At 37.6% G+C, this 26355-nt stretch overlaps 1 protein-coding gene across 2 annotated transcripts; it reads left to right on the top strand.

The window, feature by feature from the left end:
• The first annotated feature begins 151 nt into the window (after positions 1-151).
• Positions 152-25907, top strand: LOC134649436 (S-adenosylmethionine synthase). Of its 2 annotated transcripts, none has more exons than XM_063504188.1 (10): positions 152-495; positions 819-896; positions 975-1097; positions 1275-1384; positions 2523-2666; positions 3841-3927; positions 8208-8339; positions 12096-12278; positions 23869-24002; positions 24765-25907. In XM_063504188.1, the coding sequence occupies exons 1-10, from the start codon at positions 381-383 to the stop codon at positions 24868-24870; spliced, it is 1212 nt and encodes a 403-aa protein (XP_063360258.1). In that variant the 5' UTR covers positions 152-380; the 3' UTR covers positions 24871-25907. The 2 variants fall into 2 exon arrangements, with proteins under 2 accessions (XP_063360258.1, XP_063360257.1); XM_063504187.1 differs by lacking the exon at positions 1275-1384 and adding an exon at positions 1853-1965 and having other exon boundaries at positions 155-495.
• The last annotated feature ends 448 nt before the right edge of the window (positions 25908-26355 follow it).

Below are 26355 nucleotides of genomic sequence, written 5' to 3'. Positions count from 1 at the left end.
TTTACAAATTAAGAGCTTAAAATAAAAGTTATGTATTTATACTAATTATACAAATGAAACATGTGGTGAATAATAAGATTTCTAATAATAATTGCCTTAATTATAGCATTTTTTTATTTACAATTTGTTGCTTTTCGTTTTCTTACAGGCCTAGAAAAACATTTCATAAAAGTCAAAACAAACCATTTTGGCCAATAACAACGCTTGAATCTGTCAGCTGTACTAAGCGCGTCATCGCTTCTCATTGGTCATTATTTGCGTCTCTGTCGCGCCGCTCCGACCTTATAAATATCAGCGCGAACTCGCGCCGGACCTCTTTTCCACAGTGTTAATTCAGGGGGTTTTAGTCGGGTTATTTTGTGAGCTAACTCTTATTCAGAATGCCGGAAACTTCAAAAATGAATGGATACACAAAAACTAACGGACACAGTTATGATATGGAAGATGGATCAGTGTTTCTTTTCACCTCCGAATCGGTTGGTGAGGGTCATCCAGGTTAGTTTCAAATCTCCAATATCAAAAGCTGCAGGAATCATGTTACTCGAAAGATGGCCGCCCTAGGCATGTGCGCAGATAATTTACAAAATATCAATGCTGTCCTGGCTAAAAACATGCTAAATACAAATCAACTACTTTAAGTCTGCTATTGGGTTCCACGGTTCCTGTCGATTACAATGTTACATCATGGGCGGCAGACAATTATATTTGTCAAAATAGTCGCAACACGTGGTCCGAGCCAAACAATGATGAAATGGACTATTAATTTGTGTATTAACTATATCAGCATGCATTTTACAAATGATCTGGTTTCGTTTCAGATAAAATGTGCGATCAAATAAGTGACGCGATTCTTGACGCGCATTTAAGACAAGATCCGGACGCTAAAGTAGCATGCGGTGAGTGCATTATCGATTTTTACGAAGTGTTTGTTTGAAGTACTGTGAATGTTTACTAACAAGTGGTACATTTAACAGAAACCGTGACAAAAACTGGGATGGTCTTGCTGTGCGGCGAAATCACCTCTAAAGCCAATGTAGACTATCAGAAGGTAGTCAGAGAAACCGTCAAGCACATTGGCTACGATGACTCATCCAAAGGTAAGCATAAATCTACATTTTCCTTGAAATATTGTCATTATAGTGATAAGCAGATATCTATTGCTGGCAACATGCCAGATACTGAACAAAATGTCTAACTGTTCAGTAAAATGTAGAATGTCATTAAAAATTGTATGTTTATATTTGAAACCTGAACTATCATTTCCTGCACAATAGGTTTTGATTGGCGTACACTAAACTTATTACTGGCTATTGAGGAACAAAGTCCAAATATTGCAAAAGCATTTGAAGATAGAGAAGAAATTGATCTTGGGGCAGGAGATCAGGTATAAATTGTACTAGAGCCTGTTGCACGAAAGAATTATGGGTTTCAAACAGAACGCTGGACTATAGATATTGGCTAGTATTAAGTGCATGCTAAAACATTTGTGACGGTTCATACAAAAGGTATCACATTGTTGGTTGTTGTTAAACCAATTTTCAGAAACAATTTCTTGACAACCGACGAAGTGGTAATTTTTTGCCTGACCATTACACATATTATAATTCCACATTAAAAAACTACAATATAACCCGTCCACTATTAGAATGTTTAAATTTCATCAAAACGTTACTTTCCATTTTGGCTCACAATTTGGATGATTGCATCAGAAAAAAAAGCTGAATATTGGCATATCCACTCATTTCATCATACTTGGGAAACTTACATTTGGCAAGTTAAACCAGAACAAACAATAGTGTAGTGTAGTAAATATCATAAATATTAAACTAATAATGGGGCATGTTGGGACCAGGGTTTGATTACAAGACGTGCAGCGTCATGTTGGCGCTAGACCAGCAGTCTCCGAACATTGCTGCCGGAGTGCATGAGAACAGAAATGATGAAGAAGTAGGAGCTGGTGATCAGGTAACTGTCCCTCTCCATTTCACCTGGTCTCATTCTCATGGTCTTGCACTTTTCACCTCATTACAAGTTAAAATCTACAGTATTTGCCATACTAACAGTTTACTGTGGTCATAAATGTCATGCAATTTCTCTCACTTTTGTATGGGATTAGCAAGTGTGAGAGTTATGCTACATTATGACCTCTCTTTTCAGTTAGTACCATTGTTACTTAGTAATTGATTATGATTGCGATTAATAACCATCAATATGAGATCCATCTAAGTAAGTTCTGGGTCAAACTTTTATTTTAGGAGGAATAGTTGATACCATTGCAAATATAATAAATAATAATATAAAGTTTTGCATGTGGTAAAACTACTAAATGTTTTAAATTTTTTGATAAATCTATATTAATTATATCCCTAACATTTTCTAGCATCTGTTTTATTGTCTTATTATATGAAGTTAGCAGAATCACAAAATTAATAAGTACATAATTACATATTAAGTTTTAATTTAATTACAGTTGTATTACACACTTTGCAAATAAATGTTTAACTATGTATTTTATCCTCCAGGGCCTAATGTTTGGCTATGCGACAGACGAAACGGAAGAATGCATGCCACTGACAGTAGTCCTCGCACACAGACTAAACCAGAAGATCGCAGAATTGAGGCGAAATGGAGAATTCTGGTGGGCTCGCCCTGACTCCAAAACTCAGGTAAAACTTTATATCATTGTTCGAGTTAAAATTATATGAGAAACATTTTGAATTTTAAATCGTATAGTACAGTCAAAGAAATTAATTTCTCACCCATTTTGTGACAGAGATAATCAATATGAAAGTCGCTAGAGACCCCATACTATTGTCACTAAAGTACAAAATGGGTAGGAAATAAAATTCTTTGACTGTACAATAGATAGTATAAGGTTAGACTTATCTTGATGATTATGCTCGATAAGAAATGCAATAACGGTAAATCACATAGGTATAAAATGATTATTCAAACAGTTTTTATCGTAACTTGTCTCATGACCCGAACCCATTAAAGTCAATAAAATGATGAAAGAGGTGAACAGTCTACAACAGAAATAAACTTAGCTAAAGTACCTACTTCATGTTTAAAAATGTCGTACATAAATAATTTGTTATCAACTAGAGCATGTGCTCGAAAGCGAATATTAAAAGTTATTGCAGAGAGATCCCGTTGCCAGGGATCATATGACAAAACACGTTGGCAATATCGTTCATGGGTACTATGTCTCAACAATCACGTTAGCAAGTGATAAAATTGACACCGTCTGCCAGCGTTTCAGTTGATCAAATTAATGTGACGACAAGACCACACGCCATGTTCCAATTTTACTCCATTTGTTGGTATAACATTAAATTGACGGTTAGTTAACCTTTTGAGACGAGTCTGGAAGACGCGACGCCATTTGTAATTTAGCGATAAAATTTGTTTCACAAGTATCTTTTGTATTGCTTTACTTTTGTTATCTACCTCTTATGTATTTCTATTAATAGCATTATATTTTAGCTCTATATCACTCTACCGAGTCTATTCCTTAGTTACCTATGGTGTTATTGAGACATGGTTAATACATGTAATATTACTATTGTGCTGTTTGTTTCTAATATCTACTTTATTATGTTAATATTAAGGTACGAAATCGAATGTATACCTAAATCATCTGCCAATCACATCAGACAAGTTATTCGCCTGTACCCTTCTTTTACACATCTGTACACCGTTATACACAAAAAACATTCTTTTTTCTCAATATTTAATGGATTTAATATTCTGGAACATGGCAAATAAGTTCATAATTTACTGATTACAATCATAGGCTTACTTGTTCCACACACCATTTTACATAAGAGTAATTTCCAGGTGACCTGCGAGTACATCTTTGCCGGTGGCGCGACGGTGCCGCAGAGGGTCCACACTGTCGTCGTTTCTCTGCAGCACTCTGAAAAGGTAACAATCTAATTACCTCATAACAATAGTACATTACATACCTAGGGAGGTGAATTCGTAAATGCTACAGATCGCAGGTGTTTGTGGCCCGAACCGAAGGTGAGGAAAAGAAAAGAAAATCCCACTAGGGTGACGTAAAAAACTGAAATACATTTCCAGCAACGGTTACTGGTCTGGGTTATAGTTCCTATGGCACCAGTAAAGCCTTTAAAAAGAAAAAAAAATCTAAAAAATAACTCAGTTCACGTCCCTCTAATTCCCAGTTGTACTCCTAAAATTACTTCAACTCGTCTTAACAGCATTGAAAAAAATGTTAGCATTTCTCCTTCACATTCAACACTTAAATATGTTATGTAATCAATAGGAAATCCTTAACCCTTCACCGTCATGGTGTCAGAAATTACGCAAAAGTGAACCCTATAACTTTGGAATAGAGTTCAAAATCAATGTGAGAAATATATTGCCCCGGCCTTTCATAAAGGCTTAAAGTGGTTAAACTAAGCTCATCAAACTGAAGATGTGTCTGTCTTTCCAGTGGGTTTCAGCAATGTTTCAACAATTCAAGTTCAAATTTACTGAAAGATCTGGCTATTTAATATATTGCCAACCTAAGAATATTTAATAATCTGCGCACTTCATACATGCAATGATCCGTTATGACAAAATGTTGTGTAATCAAAACAATTACTTGCAATTTGATAACCTTGTTGTAATTATGAAAACTGCTCAATGGCTGTAATACGGAAGCTTGGCGCCTAATTGACCTTCGTGATAACATTATAAAATGCCCCTGATGTGATAAATTGAAATTGGCAAACTTTGCAGAAGAGCCGACAAAATTTATGTTTATGTACGTACAGTGAAGCTACCTAAAAACGTACATTTTGATTCTTCAAACTTTCAATTACTTATTGCCAAAACATGATTGGTTTATAGTTACAGAAATATGGCAGCAATATAAACAATATATTATTATAACTTCTAGGTTAAGTACGTACTAAGTTATTCTAGAATCTGAGCTAAATATAAAATGGCTTTGTACCGACTTTCATAAAATAGGTGTGAACATACTTACAATAATAATATATAAGTACATTTTTATTGTGTATGGAACGATCTCTTTTTTATTGCTCTTGAGTGGATGACGGTTAATTATTACCTAACTAGCGAAAAAGTACAATGTTTTATCATAATTTATATTTTATATGAAATATTATTCTGCTTATTTCGAATTATAATGGCCATGTGGCGAGACTATCTAAATCGCGAAAGATATTGCGCGCGTGTATAAGTTCAACAAGCCTATATAACAAAGTGATTATGCTTGCTTGATAAACAATTATTCATACGTCCATGACGTGAAAGATAAGGATTCAAACGCATGTTGCTACGTCAGCTCCTTAGCTTATCAGACATCACTTTAAACCATGCCACGGCGTGGGAGTAAGTTTAGATTGCTGTATCAATCGTATATGAGCACGTTGTTCAACCCGTGTTATAAAAGCATTGTACTTGTAACAAAATTTAAAATCGTTAAGATTTTCAAAACAGACGGACAATAAAATTGTTGGTTGAAAAGTTTTATAAATTAACTATGTAACGAGTAATTTTATAAATCACTACATAGTATAAAACAGTCGCTTCCCGCTGTCTGTCTGTCTGTATGTATGCTTAGATCTTTAAAACTACGCTACGGATATTGATGCGGTTTTTTTTAATAAATAGAGTGATGTTTATGTATAATTTATTAACCCGTGCGAAGCCGGGGCGGGTCGCTAGTTGGTAATATTATGTTCACTGTCCATGTATACTGATTGAATAGTCTAGTATCAAATTCTTATTAGAAATTATGTGAATTTGGCGATCCTGGTGTGTGAAATATTCTTTATTACGGTTGCGTAAAGTCAGCAAGTAATTAGCGGATGAAACAACACACCAAAAGTATCAGCCACATTTCCATACGGATATCTGCATAGTGCGCGTTCAATTATCTGTCCAATCTAATTGTCCTACAATTATACATGTCAATTTTTGTTAAGCTATTAGAAAATGGTAAATGCTTTTAAAGCATAGTCTGATCCGCTGCTTTTGATGTACCTAACGTCCTATGTCTCTTTGGAATAACATTAGTAGTATCTACATTCTACATACATATATCATAGATATAGAATAAAGAATAGAAGAAGAAGAAAGAAGAGCATAGAAGTCAGTGACATATTTACATAGTAACCATAACTAATAGAACCATTGTTAGTTCAAATGGGGTGTGTCTACCTACTGTCTACTTGATGATCAGTCAATTTTTAAATAACTATTCAAAATATGTCGGGTAGAGTTGAATACGTGGGTCATACTGAAAGTTTCTGGATTCTGATCAATGAAACGACTTATTATCCTTATGACATATTTATTGTTTTTCGAAGTATATACCCTCACTATTTACACACTTTTGCATTCGGTGGAACCATTGTGAAAAGCAGTGGGTCCACTCTTCCTTAGGGACCTCTTCGATGGCTTCGTGGAAAGCATTCACTGCCACTTCCGGGCTTGTAAATCGTAAACCTCTGAGTTTATCTTTAATTTTTGGAAATAAAAAGAAATCACATGGTGCGAGATCGGGGCTATATGGCGGATGAGTCATTAATTCCACATTTGAGGCCTTCAAATATGCATTCGTTACCTTGGCGGAATGTGCCGACGCGTTGTCGTGGTGGAGGACTATTTTGCTACGGGGACGCTTTTCACGAACTTTGTCAAACACTCTGGGCAAGCACGTGTTTACATACCAATCTGCAATTACTGTCTTTTGGTTTTCAAGCGGTATAGTGGTGTAATGCCCTGATTTGCCGAAAAAAGAAGCAACCATTTTCTTACCAGTGCTTCGACTATTTTTAACTTTCGTCGGCAAGTCTTCAAAAGGAAAGACCCTCTCCGCCGATTGACTTTTCCTTTCTGGTTCAAAACAGTAAACCCAGGTTTCGTCACCTGTCACGATATTATATACAGCCGTTGATTGTCCGCCGTCAAATTTTTTAAGCATTTTACGGCACCACTCTACACCCAGTCCTTTCTGGTCTTCCGTCAAATCGTGCGGTATCCATCGCGTACAAAGTTTCCGAACCTTAAGGTGCAAATGCAGTATCTTTTGCACCTGGCTCATTCCAATGCCTAATGTAGTACGAATTTGCTGACAGGTAATTTTTTTGTCAGTTTCAATTAGTTGTCGTACAGTATCAATAATACAATCGGTAACCGCTGTCGCCGGCCGGCCCTCGCGTTCGTCGTCATGGAGATGGTCACGTCCTCGTCTAAACTCACTAAACCACGAATAAACAGAGCTACGAGATGGGGCTTCATCGCCAAATGCTAATCGAAGTCTTTGACAACTTTCTTGCTGAGTTAAACCACATCGAAAATCGTAAAAAATCATGCTTCGAAAATTTTCACGACTTAAATTCATTGCAACAACGGCACACGTATTTCAAACCAACGTCACGATGAAAAAACAAATGACAGTCTCACAAATTAAAAAGTAATATACTACCAGAGAGTTCCTTTTTCAAACCCTATAATTGTTTTTTAATTTTCGTTTTCTAAGTGGCCAGTTCCAGGAATTATCAGTATGCCCTAAGTACAATGCCTTCTTACCTTCTTTTGATTAGTACCAGGCGTGGTGCATGCAAAATGACTATGTCACCTTTTCACAACAGAATTATTGACCGACTTTGAATTAGGTAGGTATGTAGAAAACTAAAGCCTTAGGTATAGACATAAGTTACTTTAATTTTGCTAACCAATCACCACGGGGGACGAAAGGAGTTAATTATACTTTTTTTTGCAATATAAAAAAAATGTATAAGATTTTGTTGTTGAATAGAATATATGTAATATAATTATAATATACTAGATAGACAATTTATTATTATCAACAAAATTCTTCACACTTTATTATAATATTATGAGTATAACAAGGTGCAAAACTAAAAATACTTAGGATGTTTCACGTTTGACATTTTATATCTTATACCTTTAAACGAGCAATTCTTGTATATTTATTTATTTATATTTCGGGGATCTCGGAAACTGCTCTAATGATGTCGATAATATTTGCTATATGGGGGTTTTCGGGGGCGAAAAATCGATCTAGTCTTATCTCTGGGAAAACGCGCATTATTGAGTTTTTATATGTTTTGTATCCCATATATTCAAACTTAACAACAAAAAAAAAACTACTTTTCCTACTATCTGAAACGATGCTTACAAGATACATTAATGTGCAGATTACTCTTGAGACGCTGCGAGAGGAAATCAGAGAGAAGGTGATCAAGGAGGTGATCCCCGCTCAATACTTCGACGAGAGAACCGTCGTGCACATCAACCCTTGCGGTCTTTTCATCATCGGAGGACCACAGGTAAGACAGTCATTTTTCACACCACCTATTCGGAAAAGAACTTTTTCTTCCCTGCTAGGAGGGATCAAAGTGGCACTATTCCTCCTTGCTAGGAGGGATCAAAGTGGCACTTTTCCTCCTTGCTAGGAGGGATCAAAGTGGCACTTTTCCTCCTTGCTAGGAGGGATCAAAGTGGCACTTTTCCTCCTTGCTAGGAGGGATCAAAGTATTATAGAATCCATCGCTTCATTCAGGATTCAATGTGGCGTACATTGAATCCTGAATGAAGCGATGGATCCTATAATACTTGACGGAAGTATATCATTTTGATCCCTTGTAACACAAACTACTATTGTTTGTTGGCGTTAACAGAAATAAAAATTGCCTAGCATGTTCTTTAGGGCTTCCCCACACTAGCGTCTCCCGAGCTTCGGCGTCTAGCCAATAGGGATGATGACACATGTTGAATTTTATAACAAAATCTAGTAAAATAGATAGCAAACGAGCAATTTATCACAATAATGTAGATATTAAAATAAAATATTGAAAAATTACAAAATTACAGGACCTGAAAGTTTCAAAATTTAAGTTTTTTTAACTTCCAAAAACGATAAAAGTAAGGGTACCATTCGATTCCTTACATTTCATCCAAAAAAATATTGTATAGCAACTATATACATAAACGCAATATTTCACCGACAAAAACGCATTTTCTTGTTTTGTCCATACTACAAGTTGGGCGATGAGTGACGTCATCTCGCCTCTGGCCGTTTTGTATAGGGCGTTTCCCGAGTGAAGTGCGACTGTCGGACTTTGACTACAATTTCTGACTTTTGTGTTACTTTAATGCAATGGGTCCCATATAGACATTTGATCCTAAAAAGAAACCCGATCGATTGATACCATAAAAAAATTAGTCATGTAGCCTATTGTAAGGTTGCTGCTCGACGCAACGTTGGCGCACCTGCGCAGCGACACCATTTTCCATAGCGCTGATTAGACGCCGACGCTCAAAAGACGCTAGTGTGGGTTCTTTCTATGGATGACCTCCCAAGATACCAAGAGGCTCATCAAATCTGTGCTCCACATGACCACTGCAGTATATGAGAAATGAGAATATATACACCATTTTGTAGAACACTATTGAAGTATTAAGGGGCCCATTGATTATCAGTCCGCCGGACGATATCAGCCCTGTCAGTTGTTCGGAACTGTCAAATTTTTGTTCTAACTGTCAGGCTGATGTCGTCCGGTGGACTGGTAATCAGTAGGTCCCTTTAAGGATTTAAGTGCGGGCGAAATGCCTTAAATACTGGTAAAGGGACATAGGTATCTTCGCTTTTGGCGCAAGGACCATTCTCATTCTTATTGCAACAAATAGCATCTGTTGCTGTTACTAGAATAAGCATGAAACTTGTTGTCTGGCATCTTGAATTTGGTCGCGAAATTGTTGAATTTTAATGTACTTAATGAAATTATTCATTAATCACACATACAAAACATATTTTGCTGACTTTTTTTAAATTTGATAATACATTTGTACGCGGATGTGATATAACATTTCAGTGTATGATTTCATAACATTGAAATTTGAATTATCTGCCTATCAGAAATGCCAATGTTATGATAACCTATGACTGTACTTACACAAATATTTTTTTCTACATGTTTTGTATAGATAGTTTTTTACACAACTAGTTATCGGTAAGCATACTTTTAAAACTACAATAGTATATAGGTATACAAGCAATTCGTTTATCATTCGATAAATTACCAATAATATTTATGCATTCTAGGCGTCATAACTCATACTTATTATTAGTAGAGATCGTATAGTCTAATGGCTTTATTTAGTAAACATCCGTCAAGTCTAAGGCCGCGGACGGGACGGCCTAACTAGCTATCGATAATCGTATGTCCCTGTCTTTGTCATTTATGTTTGTGAAAAAGAAAAAAGAACAGAAGTGGGGTAATACAGTACATTAGTTCAGTCATTATAGATTTTGACCTGTGAATAATCAGTTCTTGGATTTTTTTCGTAGGTCCCTCGGAGGGGGGGGGGGGGAGTCACTGGGAGTGTAAATTCAAAAGCGGCCAAGTGCGAGTCGGACTCGCCCATGAAGGGTTCCGTATTCAGGGGATTTATGACGTATTAAAAAAAAACTACTTACTAGATCTCGTTCAAACCAATTTTCGGTGGAAGTTTGCATGGTAATATACATTATAATTTTTTTTAGTTTAATCATTCTCTTATTTTAGAAGTTACAGGGGGGGGGGGACACATTTTACCACTTTGGAAGTGTCTCTCGCGCAAACTATTCAGTTTAGAAAAAAATGATATTAGAAACCTCATTATCATTTTTAAAGATCTATCCATGGATACCCCACACGTATTGATGAACACGGGTTTGATGAAAAAAATTTTTTGAGTTTCAGTTCACAGTATGGGGAACCCTCAAAATTTATTGTTTTTTTTTTCTATTTTTGTGTGAAAATCTTAATGCGGTTCACAGAATACATCTACTTACCAAGTTTCAACAGTATAGTTCTTATAGTTTCGGAAAAAAGTGGCTGTGACATACGGACGGACAGACAGACGGACAGACGGACGGACAGACAGACAGACATGACGAATCTATAAGGGTTCCGTTTTTTGCCATTTGGCTACGGAACCCTAGCAAGTAGACTAAATCAGGCTCCTGTGTATATTCGAAAAACGGTTTTTCTTGAATAACTCGGACATTTTTGATTTTACAGTAAAACCGTGAGGACAAAAATTGTAGGAAATTTGATTCTCTACAAGTTTGGTCCTCACAATTTTTCTTCTAGGATCGATATCTTGGAAATTCAATTTGAAAAGAGCGACAAATTCAAAATATTTTCATCATCTCGTTTATTTTTAACTTCACGGCATAATCCAAGAACTGACTATTCACGGGTAGGGTCGGTTTTTAGGGTTCCGTACCCAAAGGGTAAAAACGGGACCCTATTACTAAGTCTCCGCTGTCCGTCCGTCCGTCCGTCCGTCCGTCTGTCACCAGGCTGTATCTCACGAACCGTGATAGCTAGACAGTTGAAATTTTCACAGATGATGTATTTCTGTTGCCGCTATAACAACAAATACTAAAAACATAATAAAATAAAGATTTAAGTGGGGCTCCCGCTCCCATACAACAAACGTGATTTTTGACCGAAGTTAAGCAACGTCGGGCGGGGTCAGTACTTGGATGGGTGACCGTTTTTTTGCTTGTTTTGCTCTATTTTTTGTTGATGGTGCGGAACCCTCCGTGCGCGAGGCCGACTCGCACTTGGCCGGTTTTCATTTCATTTCATTTCATTTATTTTATGCATAAACCATGGTTATAATAAGGTGTTACATAAACATTTGGTACATGGTCGCCCTGCAAGGACGTAGCACTGCCTTAAAAACTAGTTTAAAACTAAAAAGTTTAATTATACCTACAAAACACGATCATTTTTAAAATTGTTAGTTGTAGTAGAAATATAACAGTAATAAACAATTCACAATAAATATAGAACATTGATGATTTATCGTCAAGAAATAATTATAGTAAATTGGAATTATAATAATAAAATTAGTTAAATGTCAAGTCGTTACAGTTATAGTTTGTTAAATTATCATCAAAATACTCAGTTATGGTATAATAACATTTTGAGACAAGTAATTGTTTTAGGCGTCTTATGAAGGTAAAGTCTAGTTCTTCTTTTCTGAGTACGTTTTTTGGATATAATGACTACATTCCCCTGTGGTTTCAGTCTGACGCGGGTCTGACGGGGCGCAAGATCATCGTGGACACGTACGGCGGGTGGGGCGCGCACGGCGGCGGCGCGTTCTCCGGCAAGGACTTCACCAAGGTGGACCGCTCCGCAGCCTACGCCGCGCGCTGGGTCGCCAAGTCGCTCGTCAAGGCCGGCCTCTGCCGCCGCTGCATGGTTCAGGTAACTATTCACCAACTTATGCACCACTGCCTCCGGGACCATAGACTAGGAATCCTCTAGACGGAGTTTAGAGCAATTATTTCATGAAACCGATGCCGGGGGGACGAGGTGAGCGAATCCCGTGCCGTGATTGGTCCGTTCAAAGACACGGACCAATCACGGCACGGGATTCTGACACTTTGACTCGAAGATGGAGTAAAACTACCGTATATAGCGGCAGAGGGGGTAGCGTTACTATGCTCAGTCCAAAGAGTATTAAATCACTACGTTTTAAGAGTCGGCACTCTCGAAACAAGCCTTAAACCGAATTAAGAACGTACATTGTGCCAACACACCAAATACATGTCAATACTGCCAACACAAAAAAAACAACGCTAGGGCTCGACACTTCCGGTACCTACTGTTTATCGATATCGATAAATGTGCGATACGTGCTGTTGTACTGTACTACTGTAAAAGTAAATATTGAAAATCAGGTGGATTAATAAAATAAATGCAAAATATAAAAATAATTTTATTTTACATAATAAAGATAAGATACAAATAGTTTTATATTTACGTAGGCATATTACAATACGCTTATGAAGGTAACTAAAGCTACAATCTACTTTTAGAGCACTCCTGCAAACACTGAGTCTTGCCTGTGAAGGCTGTGAACTCCAACTTCCCACAAAGGGAAAAAGCTGTCAGGCTCATTCACTTGTAGATATTCAGAGGTTGGAGTTTCATTCAGCCTTTGTATAGGTAAATATTCCAAATCCTCATTACCTGTTACCTTTACCCATAGTCGATATCTGGAATAAAGGGATTATCGATAAGTTGTTCGCACACTATTCGTGTCTTAGGTTACCTAGTTTTTTACAAGAAGAATCTATTCACAGAATGTTTTCGTTTTAATCAAGGATTGTAAACGATAAAAACTACTCCAAACTAATTAAATTAGTCAGATACTAATTTAATTAGTTTGGAGTAGTAACGACTCAAAATGAAAATATCGCACAAAAACATCAGTTTACCGACCTGTTTGAATCAAGGGGAAATCTTGCTAAAAATATATCAGAAGTAAGTTTCCTTACACGCCTGACCCCACAAACTTCACATTTTCTTAAAGATTTGCCCCCCATTTAACTAAAAGCTAAAGTTATTTGGTCTAAACACAAAAATAAACACGTAACATAACCGCTTTCACGACAATTTAGAATGACGGTAGACGTTTTACCGATCATACCAACCTAAAGAAAAGTAGGTATAATACGTCTATGTTTGAAAGCAAGTATGGTATGTGTTACCAAAATGCAACAGCAGTCATTTTAATTCGATAAGATTATTTACTATGCCTCAACGTTGGTAACAAGTACGTTCCTAAGTTATCATAGTATGGGGTGTCGATGGGCTGGCTCAGTCTAGAGGATGTCTTCAATGTCTTTTCTGTGTCTGGGACAAAACTAACAAAAAAATAATTATCGAACAATGTTGGTGCTTCGTTACCAGACTAGGGGCCGGTTGCACCGACCACAATTTGCAGACTGATCAACGTCGCTCAGCACCAGCAGTGAACTATGAAATTCCCATACAGTAAAATTTAGCGAACGCTTTAACGGTGACAGACCGTCTGGTGCAACCGACCCTACATTATTCTTCTTGTTTTGAGGAAAAAGTAGACGTATTAGTTTAGTGGAATCATCATCTTCCTCGCGTGGTCCCGGCATTTTGCCACGGCTCATGGGAGCATGGGGTCCGCTTGACAATTGCCGTGGAATTGGCGTGGGCACTGGTTTTTACGAAGGCGACTGCCATCTGACCTTCCAACCTAGAGGGTAAACTAGGCCCCTATTGGGATTAGTCCGGTTTCCTCACGATGTTTTCCAACACCGAAAAGCGACTGGTAAATATCAAATGATATTTCGTACATACGTTCCGAAAAACTCATTGGTACGAGCCAGGGTTTGAACCCGCGACCTCCGGATTGCAAGTCGCACGCTCTTACCGCTAGGCCACCAGTTTCTTCCTATTTTTGTATCTTCACATGCTAGTAGAGAGTAAATATACGAATTGGAACCCGCATCATGTCACTGTGTTACAATTTTGACCCCGACTGCAGAACGGTAGCGCAATGTGCAGAGTGAGAGAGACAATACTGATCTGCGGTCGGACGACATCTCGCTCGCCGACGCGTCGCTGATTTCGAATGGTATATCATAAAAAATACATAGAAACCAGTCACGTCGCGAAGTCTGAAGTCGCGACACGTCGCGGGGTTCCAACTTGTACCTTTAGCCGCCAGACTTACGAGAGTCAATGGGTTTCGCCGACGTTTTTCAATTAAATAGTCAAGAACAATAGAAATGCAAACACGTAATTAAACACACAGGTCCAGTGATACATACAATTACAATTTGCATTTTTATTGTGTTTCTATTTCTTTGACACGCAATTTCGTAGGTTAAGGATAACAAAGCAAACTGAGAAAACTGACAACATTCTAGCCGTGACTTTGAGATCATATCTAAGGTAGACAGATCTATTTGTGTTTTGTGTACGAAGAATAATCATATCTTAAATCAATTTGATATTTTTATGAGATTGTACCAAGCTATCCGTACTCTCCCCGTAGAGATAAGTCTGTACTTTAGGCACTAATGTACATTAATAACAGCAAGAGAAATGCAAATTGAATTTGTAATTATATACAGTTTCAGTGATACCTACAATTACAATTAGCATGTTATTGCGATTCTATTTGTTTGACACGTAATTTTGTAGGTAGTTAAGGAACGCTTCCCACGTATCCCCGACCTCCAGCAACACACCGACGGCAAGACATTAAAGATTATCTTCAGCGTCGATAGAAGGAATGCAGACGCACCTAATGGGATAAACAAACGCACCCTTTGATACAAGTACAGGCGTATGTAATGCATCACCTATTTTATGGCGGTTGTCAATTAATACCGCTCCCACGGGATCGACTCTTCATTATCTTAATGGCAGCGACAGCATAAACGCTCCAGAAACTTCTCATGGCCTACGTGACTCCAGACAACGCATCCCCACGGTTTCGGGATGAATATAAGCGGCCATCCCGACCAGCGGAAGACAGTTCTCATAGAGTTCTCATCGAGTCCTCATCTAGTTCGCATCCAGCGACCAGGCTACACGTGAGCTCCGAATCGCTCGGTGTACCGGTACACCCTCGCGCTTCTAAACTATATTGAATTAAACTCGTAATTGTAAAATCAAATAAAGTAAATACCTCCTCATCGGTGTTTTATAAGAAGACCTCCGTTCTCTCAAGACACTTAACTGGTGACAGCGACGGGCGAGTCTCCCAGCGAGCAGCGGCTACACATCGTCGGCGCGAACTGGAAGGTTTCAACCTGAAGAGATTCGACCACTGCCTTATGAAGACCACAGTACTCATCGCACTGGCGGCTACCCTGTGAGTTTTCCTACATTTTCCTTTCATTTTCCTAATTATTTTGTACGCATTTCCACCATTTTTTTTTCTTTAAAAAAAAAAAAGAGACAGTTCTATTCTGTGATAGGATTTAATTAATTTTATATCAAAATGGCTCTGAATCATACTACGATCGAAAAATATTTGCCCAAATATGAAGGTGATAGACAAACTTTAGATTTCTTTTTAAATCAAGTTACTATGTTAGCTAGAGCAGCAGACGCTGACGCAAGGGCCCTGTTTCCAATTATATTAAAAAGCAAGTTACGCGGGGAAGCAATTAAAGCAATTGCTCACATGCCAAACAACACGGTAGAAGAAATTGTAAATTCCTTAAGGTCTAAATTTGGTGACACTAGAAGTATAGAACAAATTCTTTCTGAAATCACTCGCATTAAACGGTTCCCTAACGAAAGTGCTCTAGGATTTGCTGATAAAATAAAAGAACTTTTGTACGCAGCGAAAAATAAAGCGGATTCACCGCAAGCAACAGCCATTTTGGAGAACGTTTGCATCGACCAATTATGTAAACACTTGGATATCGCGACTGATCGATTAATCCGTTCCGCGCAACACACCACTTTTGATGACGCGTATAATCAATTAAAACACGAGTTAGAAGTCCACCCCGAGTACTTCCAGAGAAAACAAGAAAAATCATTTAAATCTAATCCAAGATTTAACTATAATAATAAAAACTATAATCAACATACTATACTAAAACCGAATTTCAATCAAAACCGCGTAAATCAACACCAATCTAACCAATTCGCACAAATATCTTATCCTAATCTGCAGTTAAATAACAACAACAATCAAATGCATTGGGCCAACCAACCGCGACCAACTCCGGAACAATGGCGACAAACATACCCGCCAAAACACCAACCTCAAAGATTAACTGACCATTTAGATAGTGATATTTCAATGAGAACCGCGACTAGTAGGCGACCTATAAATCGTCCGCCAAGACCGCGACCGGTAGAAGTTTTTAATACACAAATAAATACCAATGAACATAATGGTAATTACGAACATAATTATGACCCCAACACGTATGATGGCGATGATTTTTTTCAAGAAACAGGACCACAAAACGAATTGACGTAAAATTAAATTATTTAGATAAAGATCATCTCCCATATATCACTATAGATGAATGGGGAGGAAAAATCTTAATAGATTCTGGTAGTAATAGGTGCCTTATTGGATCATCAATATTGAAGTCTAATAGGAATTTTAATAATAAAGTTATCGATAAAGAGTTTACAATTACGACTGCTCATAGTAAAACAAAACATCGAGGAGCTATTAATTTAAAATTATACCCGTTAGGCGAAGACATAGAACATGAATTTTTGATCTATGACTTTGACCCCAAATATGCGGGAATGATAGGATGGGACCTGATTTTAAAGCTTAACGCAATAATTCATCCAAAAAAGTGTGAACTTATCATGCCAAACAAAATAATTCCAATTAGCATAGACTATCCGGAGAAAATCTCAAAAATCGATCCGCTCTCGGATAATCTAATTACATGTGTATCTAACAAACCGGACGGCGAATACTTTATCCCTGAAATCGGGACAAACACCGTCCTCATTAATTGTGCATTAGTGTCAGTGATAGATGGCAAATATAGATTAGGTGTCACAAACCTAAGTCCTAGGCCCCAAAAATTCAAAAATAATTTTGATAATTTCTTACGATCAATACCGAATGGATTAAAATCTGTATCGGAAGTATTAGACAATGTTAAAATAAACAAAACGGAAGCTAGTAAATTAACGATTCGAACGGATCACATGAATATGGAAGAAAAAGCTAAAATTACCAAGTTAGTACACGAATTTAAAGACGTGTTTCATACGGGTCAAGAGCCACTTACCTTTACCCATACAGTTAAACATAAATTACGTTTGACAGATGATACACCCATTTATGTGCGCAATTACAGGAAACCACCAAAACAACAAGAGGAAATAGACAAACAAGTTAACGAGTTACTTAAAAATGGCATTATCCGTGAGTCTAATTCCCCTTGGAGTTGTCCTGTTCACATTGTACCTAAAAAACCTGACGCATCCGGTAAGGTTAAATGGCGCATGGTCATAGACTATAGGCAATTAAATGCAAAAACAATCGAAGATAAATATCCTCTGCCAAATATAGAGGAAATATTGGATAAATTAGGTAGAGCTCAGTACTTCACTACGCTAGACCTCGCGAGTGGGTACCATCAGATAGAAATGCACGAGGAAGATATCGAAAAAACTGCGTTTTCAACTAATCACGGACATTGGGAATTTTTACGCATGCCTTTTGGTTTAAAAAACGCTCCGGCTACATTTCAACGATTAATGGATTTAATATTACGCGACCTCTTATATAATACATGCCTCGTATATCTAGACGATATAATCATTTACTCAACTTCGTTGGACGAGCACATACAAAAATTACGAAAAGTATTTGAACGCTTGCGACAACATAATTTAAAAATACAACCAGATAAATCTGAGTTTCTTCAAAAACATGTAGAGTACTTAGGACACGAGTTAACACCTAACGGTCTAACACCTAACCAACGCAAAGTACAAGACATAGTTAATTTCCCAGTACCAAAAACCGAAAAAGAAATACGATCCTTTTTGGGATTGACAGGCTATTATAGGAGATTCATTAATAACTATGCTCAAATAACAAAACCATTGACTAAATGCTTAAAAAAACGCGCCAAGATTATAATAGATGATGAGTTTTTAAAGTCAGTACAGAAGCTAAAAGAATTAATTACCAACGAACCTATCTTAAAGTATCCAGATTTTGATCAACAATTTATTGTTACCACAGACGCTAGTGACATAGCGTTAGGAGCGGTTTTGTCTCAGAAAGAAGATAATGTCGAAAAACCAATCGCTTATGCATCTAGAACTTTATCTGATACAGAATCTAAATATTCTACAACTGAAAAAGAGCTACTTGCGATAGTTTGGGCTTGCAAACACTTTAGACCGTACTTATATGGTCGTAAGTTCATCATTTACACCGATCATAAACCTTTAACTTGGTTAATGTCTTTAAAAGACCCCAATTCTAGGTTAACTAGGTGGAGACTTCGACTAGCTGAATTCGACTTCGAAATAAAATACAAACAAGGCTCTATTAACTCGAACGCAGACGCTTTGTCACGGGTAAAAATTAATTTTAACGATAATGAATCAATATTAGCTCAGAACGGTAGCGACATGGATGAACAAATTAACTACAATGATAACCGCGAAGAAATCCAAACACAGCACTCACAAGATGACAACATACACCAGGGAATCCCTATTATGAATGATGTCATAAATAAAAAGCCACATCAAATTTATTTTAAACTACACAATAAATTAGATAATATAAACGTGCGAAAGGAAGACGGTAACGAAATCATAGAAGTTAGCCTGTATACATCTAAACGACCAGGAGAAGCACTCAGGAAACTTGCACGCGAGTATTTAAAACCAGGTATTCACTATTACGCTTTCTTTTACGTAGATGAATTATATCAAGAAATGGTAAAGATCCTCACTAAAGAACATAATCCTCAAATTCGTATAACTCGTTGTACTGAAATAGTGGAAACCGTAGTTGAAAAGGAAAAGCGAATCGATATCATAAAAAGTTATCACGAAGGAAAAACGAATCATCGCGGTATTACCGAAACTTTAATGCATATTAGTAGGAAATATTGGTGGAAAAATATTATGTCCGATATCCGCGAATATATTAATAACTGCTCTATTTGTAAGGCAGGCAAATACGAACGGCATCCAATGCGTCCACCAATGTTATTGCCACCAATAGCTTTGCGACCACTTAATCATATTTTTTGCGATGTTGTTGATATTGAAGGCAAGCTTTACTTATCTATAGTAGACGGATTCTCTCGTTTCGCAGTAGTTAAAAGATTAAAAGATAAAAATAGCTCAACAGTTATGTCAAAACTTCTTTCTTACTTTGCACACTATGGTGTCCCTGCAGAAATAACGACTGACGCAGGAAAAGAATTCGCACTACTTAAGGAATTAGTTAATTTATATCACATTAAGATTAATTTCACTACGCCTTATAATCCAGCATCACACGGAATCGTCGAAAGATTCCACTCAACGTTGAGAGAACATTGTCGATTGCTTAGTGAACAATATAAAAATAAACTACCGCACGATGACAAAATGAAACTCGCATTAATAGCATACAACAGCTCGATACAATCAGACACAAAATTAACTCCACATGAAATCTTATTTGGACATATTGAAACGGAACCTTTGTTTAACTTTCTCCATGATTCACAGTTGTTAAATACTCTATTGGAAAAACATAGAGAACATTTAAAAACGGTTTACGATTATATATACAAAATAAAACGGGATGCTCAAATAAAAAGAACAGACGAATATAATAAGAATACCGAATTACCAGCCCCAATAGTCGAAACTCACGAAAAACTCCCAACCACTAATAAACAAGCTAACGTATTTTGTACTCGCCGAAAAACCTACATTCGCGACACAAAAGCCCCAAAAATATATTTGGATAGTCGAGGTAAACGACGAGCAGCAAATAAATTGAGGCCTGTTGTTGTTACAGGTTCCTCCAAGTCCAGGGTAGTCAACCCTACCAAATCAAGAAGTTAGAAAATCCCAATGGCATATACCTCGAAAAAATAGGACCAATTGCAGAAATAGAAGGCTACAGATATCTAACCAAAAGATGTAATCTAACCGAAATCCTTAACATCCTTAACAAATTAATGTCTAATAGAGTTCAAACTGATAATTACCACATTAACAGTCTTTATACCCATTTATTAGGAAGATTAAAAGGATTAATGAACCAAAACGTTGGTCGATCCAAACGCGGCCTTATTGATGGTCTTGGAACAATTGTTAAATTTATAGCTGGAAACCCTGATGCGAATGATTTAAAAGAAATTAATAACAATATTCAAACCCTTACAAATAACCAAGAAACATTACTTAACAACTTAAACGAAACTATTAACAAAGTTGACTTAAGGCTTAAAAGCATTACAAAACGTTTAAACACTATGTACGAAGTAAGTTTTACTAATAAGGCAAATATTGATATTTTAACTACTTTTATATTAATGGAAGATATAATTAATATCTTAGAGTTAGGCATAACATTAGCTAAGCCAGGAATACCTTGTAAAGACATTTTTGAGGAGGCAAACAATGTAGAAGTCGATCGTATTATGGTTTACACTGTTAGTAATGTCATACACTTTGTTGCAAAAATAGCGGAAATTAAAGCCAAAAGTGGTAATGCATACAACCTCATCCCTTTCCCGACTCATGATGGTCTAATCCTCGAAATCCAAAAACCTTCAATCCTCATTAAAAACTCATGGTACGCCTACCCAAGTGCTGAACAATGCAAAGCTAAGAAAACCATGATGGTCTGCAAACACGTTTGGTGGAAGGACTCCAATAAAACACCTGACTGCATCCATCAAGCTCTGCTTCTCAAAAACAACCACACGTGCCTTACGACGAAACTAGAAGAAGAGGAAGCTATCACAACAATAAACGACGGCAATTTCCTGTTATACTCAAGAGGACCACAACGAGTAACCATCAATTGCAATGAAACGTTTTACGAAGTCATCCAAGGGCCATATAAACTACACCTTAATCCCGGCTGTGAACTACAGATGGCGAACCTATATACTAAAGTGATCTCGAAAACCAACAATCTATTCAAAGAAGAAGTCCAGCAGATACAGATGCACTTAGAACAAAAAACAGATAAGATCCAATATACGGATGAAGATTTACAAATACACCTGAAGCCATTAGAATCAACAATCAAATCAAACATACATCAACATATTTGGATACCCAGCGTGTGGAGCATAAGCATATTTATGTGCCTCATCGGGTGCGCCATATACCTCAAGTGCACCCAACGCCGCAGCAGCATCGAGAACACGGGCGTAACAAGCTACACCCTTAGTTCTCTCTTAAGGGGGGAGGAGTTAAGGAACGCTTCCCACGTATCCCCGACCTCCAGCAACACACCGACGGCAAGACATTAAAGATTATCTTCAGCGTCGATAGAAGGAATGCAGACGCACCTAATGGGATAAACAAACGCACCCTTTGATACAAGTACAGGCGTATGTAATGCATCACCTATTTTATGGCGGTTGTCAATTAATACCGCTCCCACGGGATCGACTCTTCATTATCTTAATGGCAGCGACAGCATAAACGCTCCAGAAACTTCTCATGGCCTACGTGACTCCAGACAACGCATCCCCACGGTTTCGGGATGAATATAAGCGGCCATCCCGACCAGCGGAAGACAGTTCTCATAGAGTTCTCATCGAGTCCTCATCTAGTTCGCATCCAGCGACCAGGCTACACGTGAGCTCCGAATCGCTCGGTGTACCGGTACACCCTCGCGCTTCTAAACTATATTGAATTAAACTCGTAATTGTAAAATCAAATAAAGTAAATACCTCCTCATCGGTGTTTTATAAGAAGACCTCCGTTCTCTCAAGACACTTAACTAGGTTAAGGATACAGCTGGTATAAGTAATACAATGCAAACTGAGACACCTAACGTTTCACTCATGATTTCATCAAGATATATGTTTGTATACGAAAAAAATAGTGACATTTTCTGATACTAATCAAGTATCGTAAATCAATTTGATATTTTTTAGGGTTCCGTAGCCAAATGGCAAAAAATGGAACCCTTATAGATTCGTCATGTCTGTCTGTCTGTCTGTCTGTCCGTCTGTCTGTCCGTCCGTATGTCACAGCCAGTTTTCTCCGAAACTATACGAACTATACTGTTGAAACTTGGTAAGTAGATGTATTCTGTGAACCGCATTAAGATTTTCACACAAAAATAAAAAAAAACAATAAAATTTGGGGTTCCCCATACTTCGAACTGAAACTCAAAAATTTTTTTTTCATCAAACCCATACGTGTGGGGTATCTATGGATAGGTCTTCAAAAATGATATTGAGGTTTCTAATATAATTTTTTTCTAAACTGAATAGTTTGCGCGAGAGACACTTCCAAAGTGGTAAAATGTGTGTCCCCCCCCCCCCCTGTAACTTCTAAAATAAGAGAATGATAAAACTAAAAAAAATATATGATGTACATTACCATGTAAACTTCCACCGAAAATTGGTTTGAACGAGATCTAGTAAGTAGTTTTTTTTTAATACGTCATAAATCGCCTAAATACGGAACCCTTCATGGGCGAGTCCGACTCGCACTTGGCCGCTTTTTTGAGATAGTACCAAACCAATCTTCATACTTTAGGCGTGACTTTAGGATCACATCTAAGATGACAGATATGTTTGTATACAACGGAAGTGTGTTAAATAGAGATCCTATCGAAATTTTCTGACACAAATCACCTATCGTAAATCAATTTGTTTTTTTTTCGAGATTGTACCATGCCCAAATGCTTATAGCTCTCTAAAGGTACACTTAAACGACCTTCGCGTTTTGAAAAGCCTACGCGCATGGCGTTAGCCCTTTGAACACCAAGTTTATCGTGTGCGGCCGTCATCGTGAACCTTGTCGGAAAGCACGATGGTTGATATTGGCTTGTAGCCGCGCGCTTTAGTTTTAATGAATTGACTGATTATTTCTCAAAATTGCAATGAGGTATTTGAACTAGGGATGTTGCGAATATCCGCATACGCAACCGCGGAACTTCCGCATTATCTTCAACATCCGCATCCGCATAAAATCGATGCGGAGTTTAATGCGGATGCGGATGTGGAACAGGTCGATACAGGAACGTCCTAGCATCGGCGTAAGTGCTAGACTGCTAGATAATTTAGTCATTAGCCAAAAAAACCTATTAGAAATGAGCAGTCAAGCGCGAGTGGGGCTTAATGTACGGAACCATTGGAACGCGAGTCCGACTCGCGCTTGGCCGGTTTTTTGAAATAAAAATTACTAAAATGTAATATTTGTCGTTTTTTATGTGCCTATCTTGACATCCGCATCCGCGGATGTGAGCCTAGTCCGCATCCGCGGATGTCAAAAAATCGGCATCCGCAACATCCCTGATTTGAACGTTCAGGTGGCGTACGCCATCGGAGTGGCGGAGCCTCTGTCCATCACGGTGTTCGACTACGGCACGTCGCACAAGACCCAGCAGGAGTTGCTGCGCATCGTGCAGAACAACTTTGACCTGAGGCCCGGCAGAATCGTCAAGTGAGTTGAGGATCTTTCTTTCAATTATCAACATTTTGTCTGTAGCAAATGCTATTATCAAACTATTTACACTGTTATCAAGATTCCTCATACACGACCCGTTACTTAAGGACAATTATTTTTTTAGCGCAAATATGGCTTTCCAGCACAGAAACCTTCTTACGCTTCTAGTGCAATAAGGTCCTTTTTATCTGAAATTCCAACAGAAATTCTTATTGCACATGAAGCATAAGGACCCTTTGACGGAAAGCCACATAATAAATTAAAGCAAGTCGCTGGTTTCTAAATGAGTGAGTAGTGTCATAGAGAAATATAGTAAGACAAGAGTGCTCATTCCATACATCAGTTCAGACTATTAATTTCAGTGTCTACATCTAGCATCGAGTAGCGGAACTATCAGTACTGCTACTTGACAATAGATGTAGCACCGACCGGAAAGTCTTATCTCAACAGCATAAGACTTTCCGGTCGGTGCTACATCTATTGTCAAGTTGCAGTACTGATAGTTCCGCTACTCGATGCTAGATGCTAATAGTCTTTTTGGTACTAAAACTGATGTATGGAGTGAGCACTCTATGTATTTTTTTCTCTATGGTAGTGTGTACCTATTGCTTTAAAAGTCACATAGATTAAAACTGCCTCCTAACATGTCATATTTAGTACAATATTCAGGATTTTACGTAATTTTAATGTGCACATTATTTTTAGTTTAATATTTAATACTATTATTTTATAGTTTAATGTTTTAAATGTGGTTTCCAGGGAGCTGAACCTCAGAGCGCCGATATATCAGAAGACCAGCACCTACGGGCACTTCGGCCGAGAGGGCTTCCCGTGGGAGAATCCCAAGCCGCTGGTCGTAGAATGACTTCAGACCTGAGCTCTAGAACATTGTACATATTCCACCATATAACACTTAATCTACGTGTGTCTTTGTAGCGAGGGCGCGGAGATCGTATCGCTGATGTCTCTCTATAGAGGTTTATGTTTGCGCGACTCTAATCTCGCCTGTGGAACCCGCGTTCCAACGGCGAAGGTTACACTCGCTGGATTCAGTGTAATTATTAAGTATTCATTAGATTAGACACATTAGACACGTAGGTTTAACACGGTGCCGTCATATCTGAATTTGAGTTAGTTCAGGGGTTCGACCGGGCAGTTCTATCGTTTAAGATAACAATCTTTGCTTCGGGTTGGGATATTTGTGATTTATTTTTTATGTATGCCGTACCTAATCTATGAATTATGCCAGTGCAAAATATGTAATGATTTTTAAATGTTATTTTAATTACTTAAAAGGTGGACTGCCTTACAATCTCGAATGATTTTCATTGTGAGCTTTATTATGTAAGTGCTATGATTGCCGGTAGAGTAGACTACTTCCCTGGTCGCGTCACAGTAGCAAGGGCCGACTAAGTTAGCCTTTGCGTGCTGCAAATATAGTTCTGCGCGGTGTCGTATTCGCCATTTATTATTAAGTTTTAGCTATTTAAGTGTCAGTGAACTGCCTGCTATTCATGAATTATTTTAGCCAATTATTGTTGGCGCGGCGTTCCGCGCAGAACGATTTGTGTTGTGTTTCCGAAAAGGAAAGGAAAGGAGCCATTTTGAAAGCACACCGACAAACCCAGGGCAGTAGTGCACTGTGCATTTACCACGTTATGATGATTCCGACGGTAGGCTTAATTAGACGCAATCCTAACCGTACATTTTATGACATTAGAATTTAGAATTTTAACTATTCGTAGGTCGGTTAGTGAGTATTGTGGATTATATACGTTTTGATCTGTTTGGACCCGTTAAAAGTTTCTAATTGACTTACTGTGGAATATCGATTTATCAGATTGTGGAATTTAAACTAATATTAAAATTGTGTTCTCCCGGCACATTATCGGGATTTGAAAAGGTGTTTTATTTTACTATTTTTAAGAAAACAACAAGGTAGAACCTGAAAATGTAATCAGTCATTGAAGTAACAGCCTGCATAAAAGTATATTTCTAGTCTGTGATTGACAAATACATACTTTTAAACCCATTCAATTTTCTATTTTAACAAAATTAGAATAAGGCCTTTATTTAAAACACGGCGCCAAATACTATGATGTTTGTTATAAACGACTATTAACAGAGTTTTACTGTTTGTGCGGAAAGTACAAGAGTAAACTTAAAGCGAGTGACTTAAATAAAACAAGTGAGTCTAAACCGTAAAATTATTCAAAGAAGAAGAGTCTTTGAATTTCACGACTCTTCTCATTCCGCACAGACTAGCGATTTTATTCCGCACTATAGGAGATAAAATCTTTATGCTAGCAATGTGGCAGCATACAAAATGGCCATGATTAATTATAATAAT

The sequence above is a fragment of the Cydia amplana genome, chromosome 7, assembly GCF_948474715.1.
Source record: "Cydia amplana chromosome 7, ilCydAmpl1.1, whole genome shotgun sequence".
NCBI classification, from domain to species: Eukaryota; Metazoa; Arthropoda; class Insecta; order Lepidoptera; family Tortricidae; genus Cydia; species Cydia amplana.
Note: the sequence above shows the minus strand (reverse complement) of the source record. Positions and strands in the feature narration are given on the sequence as shown.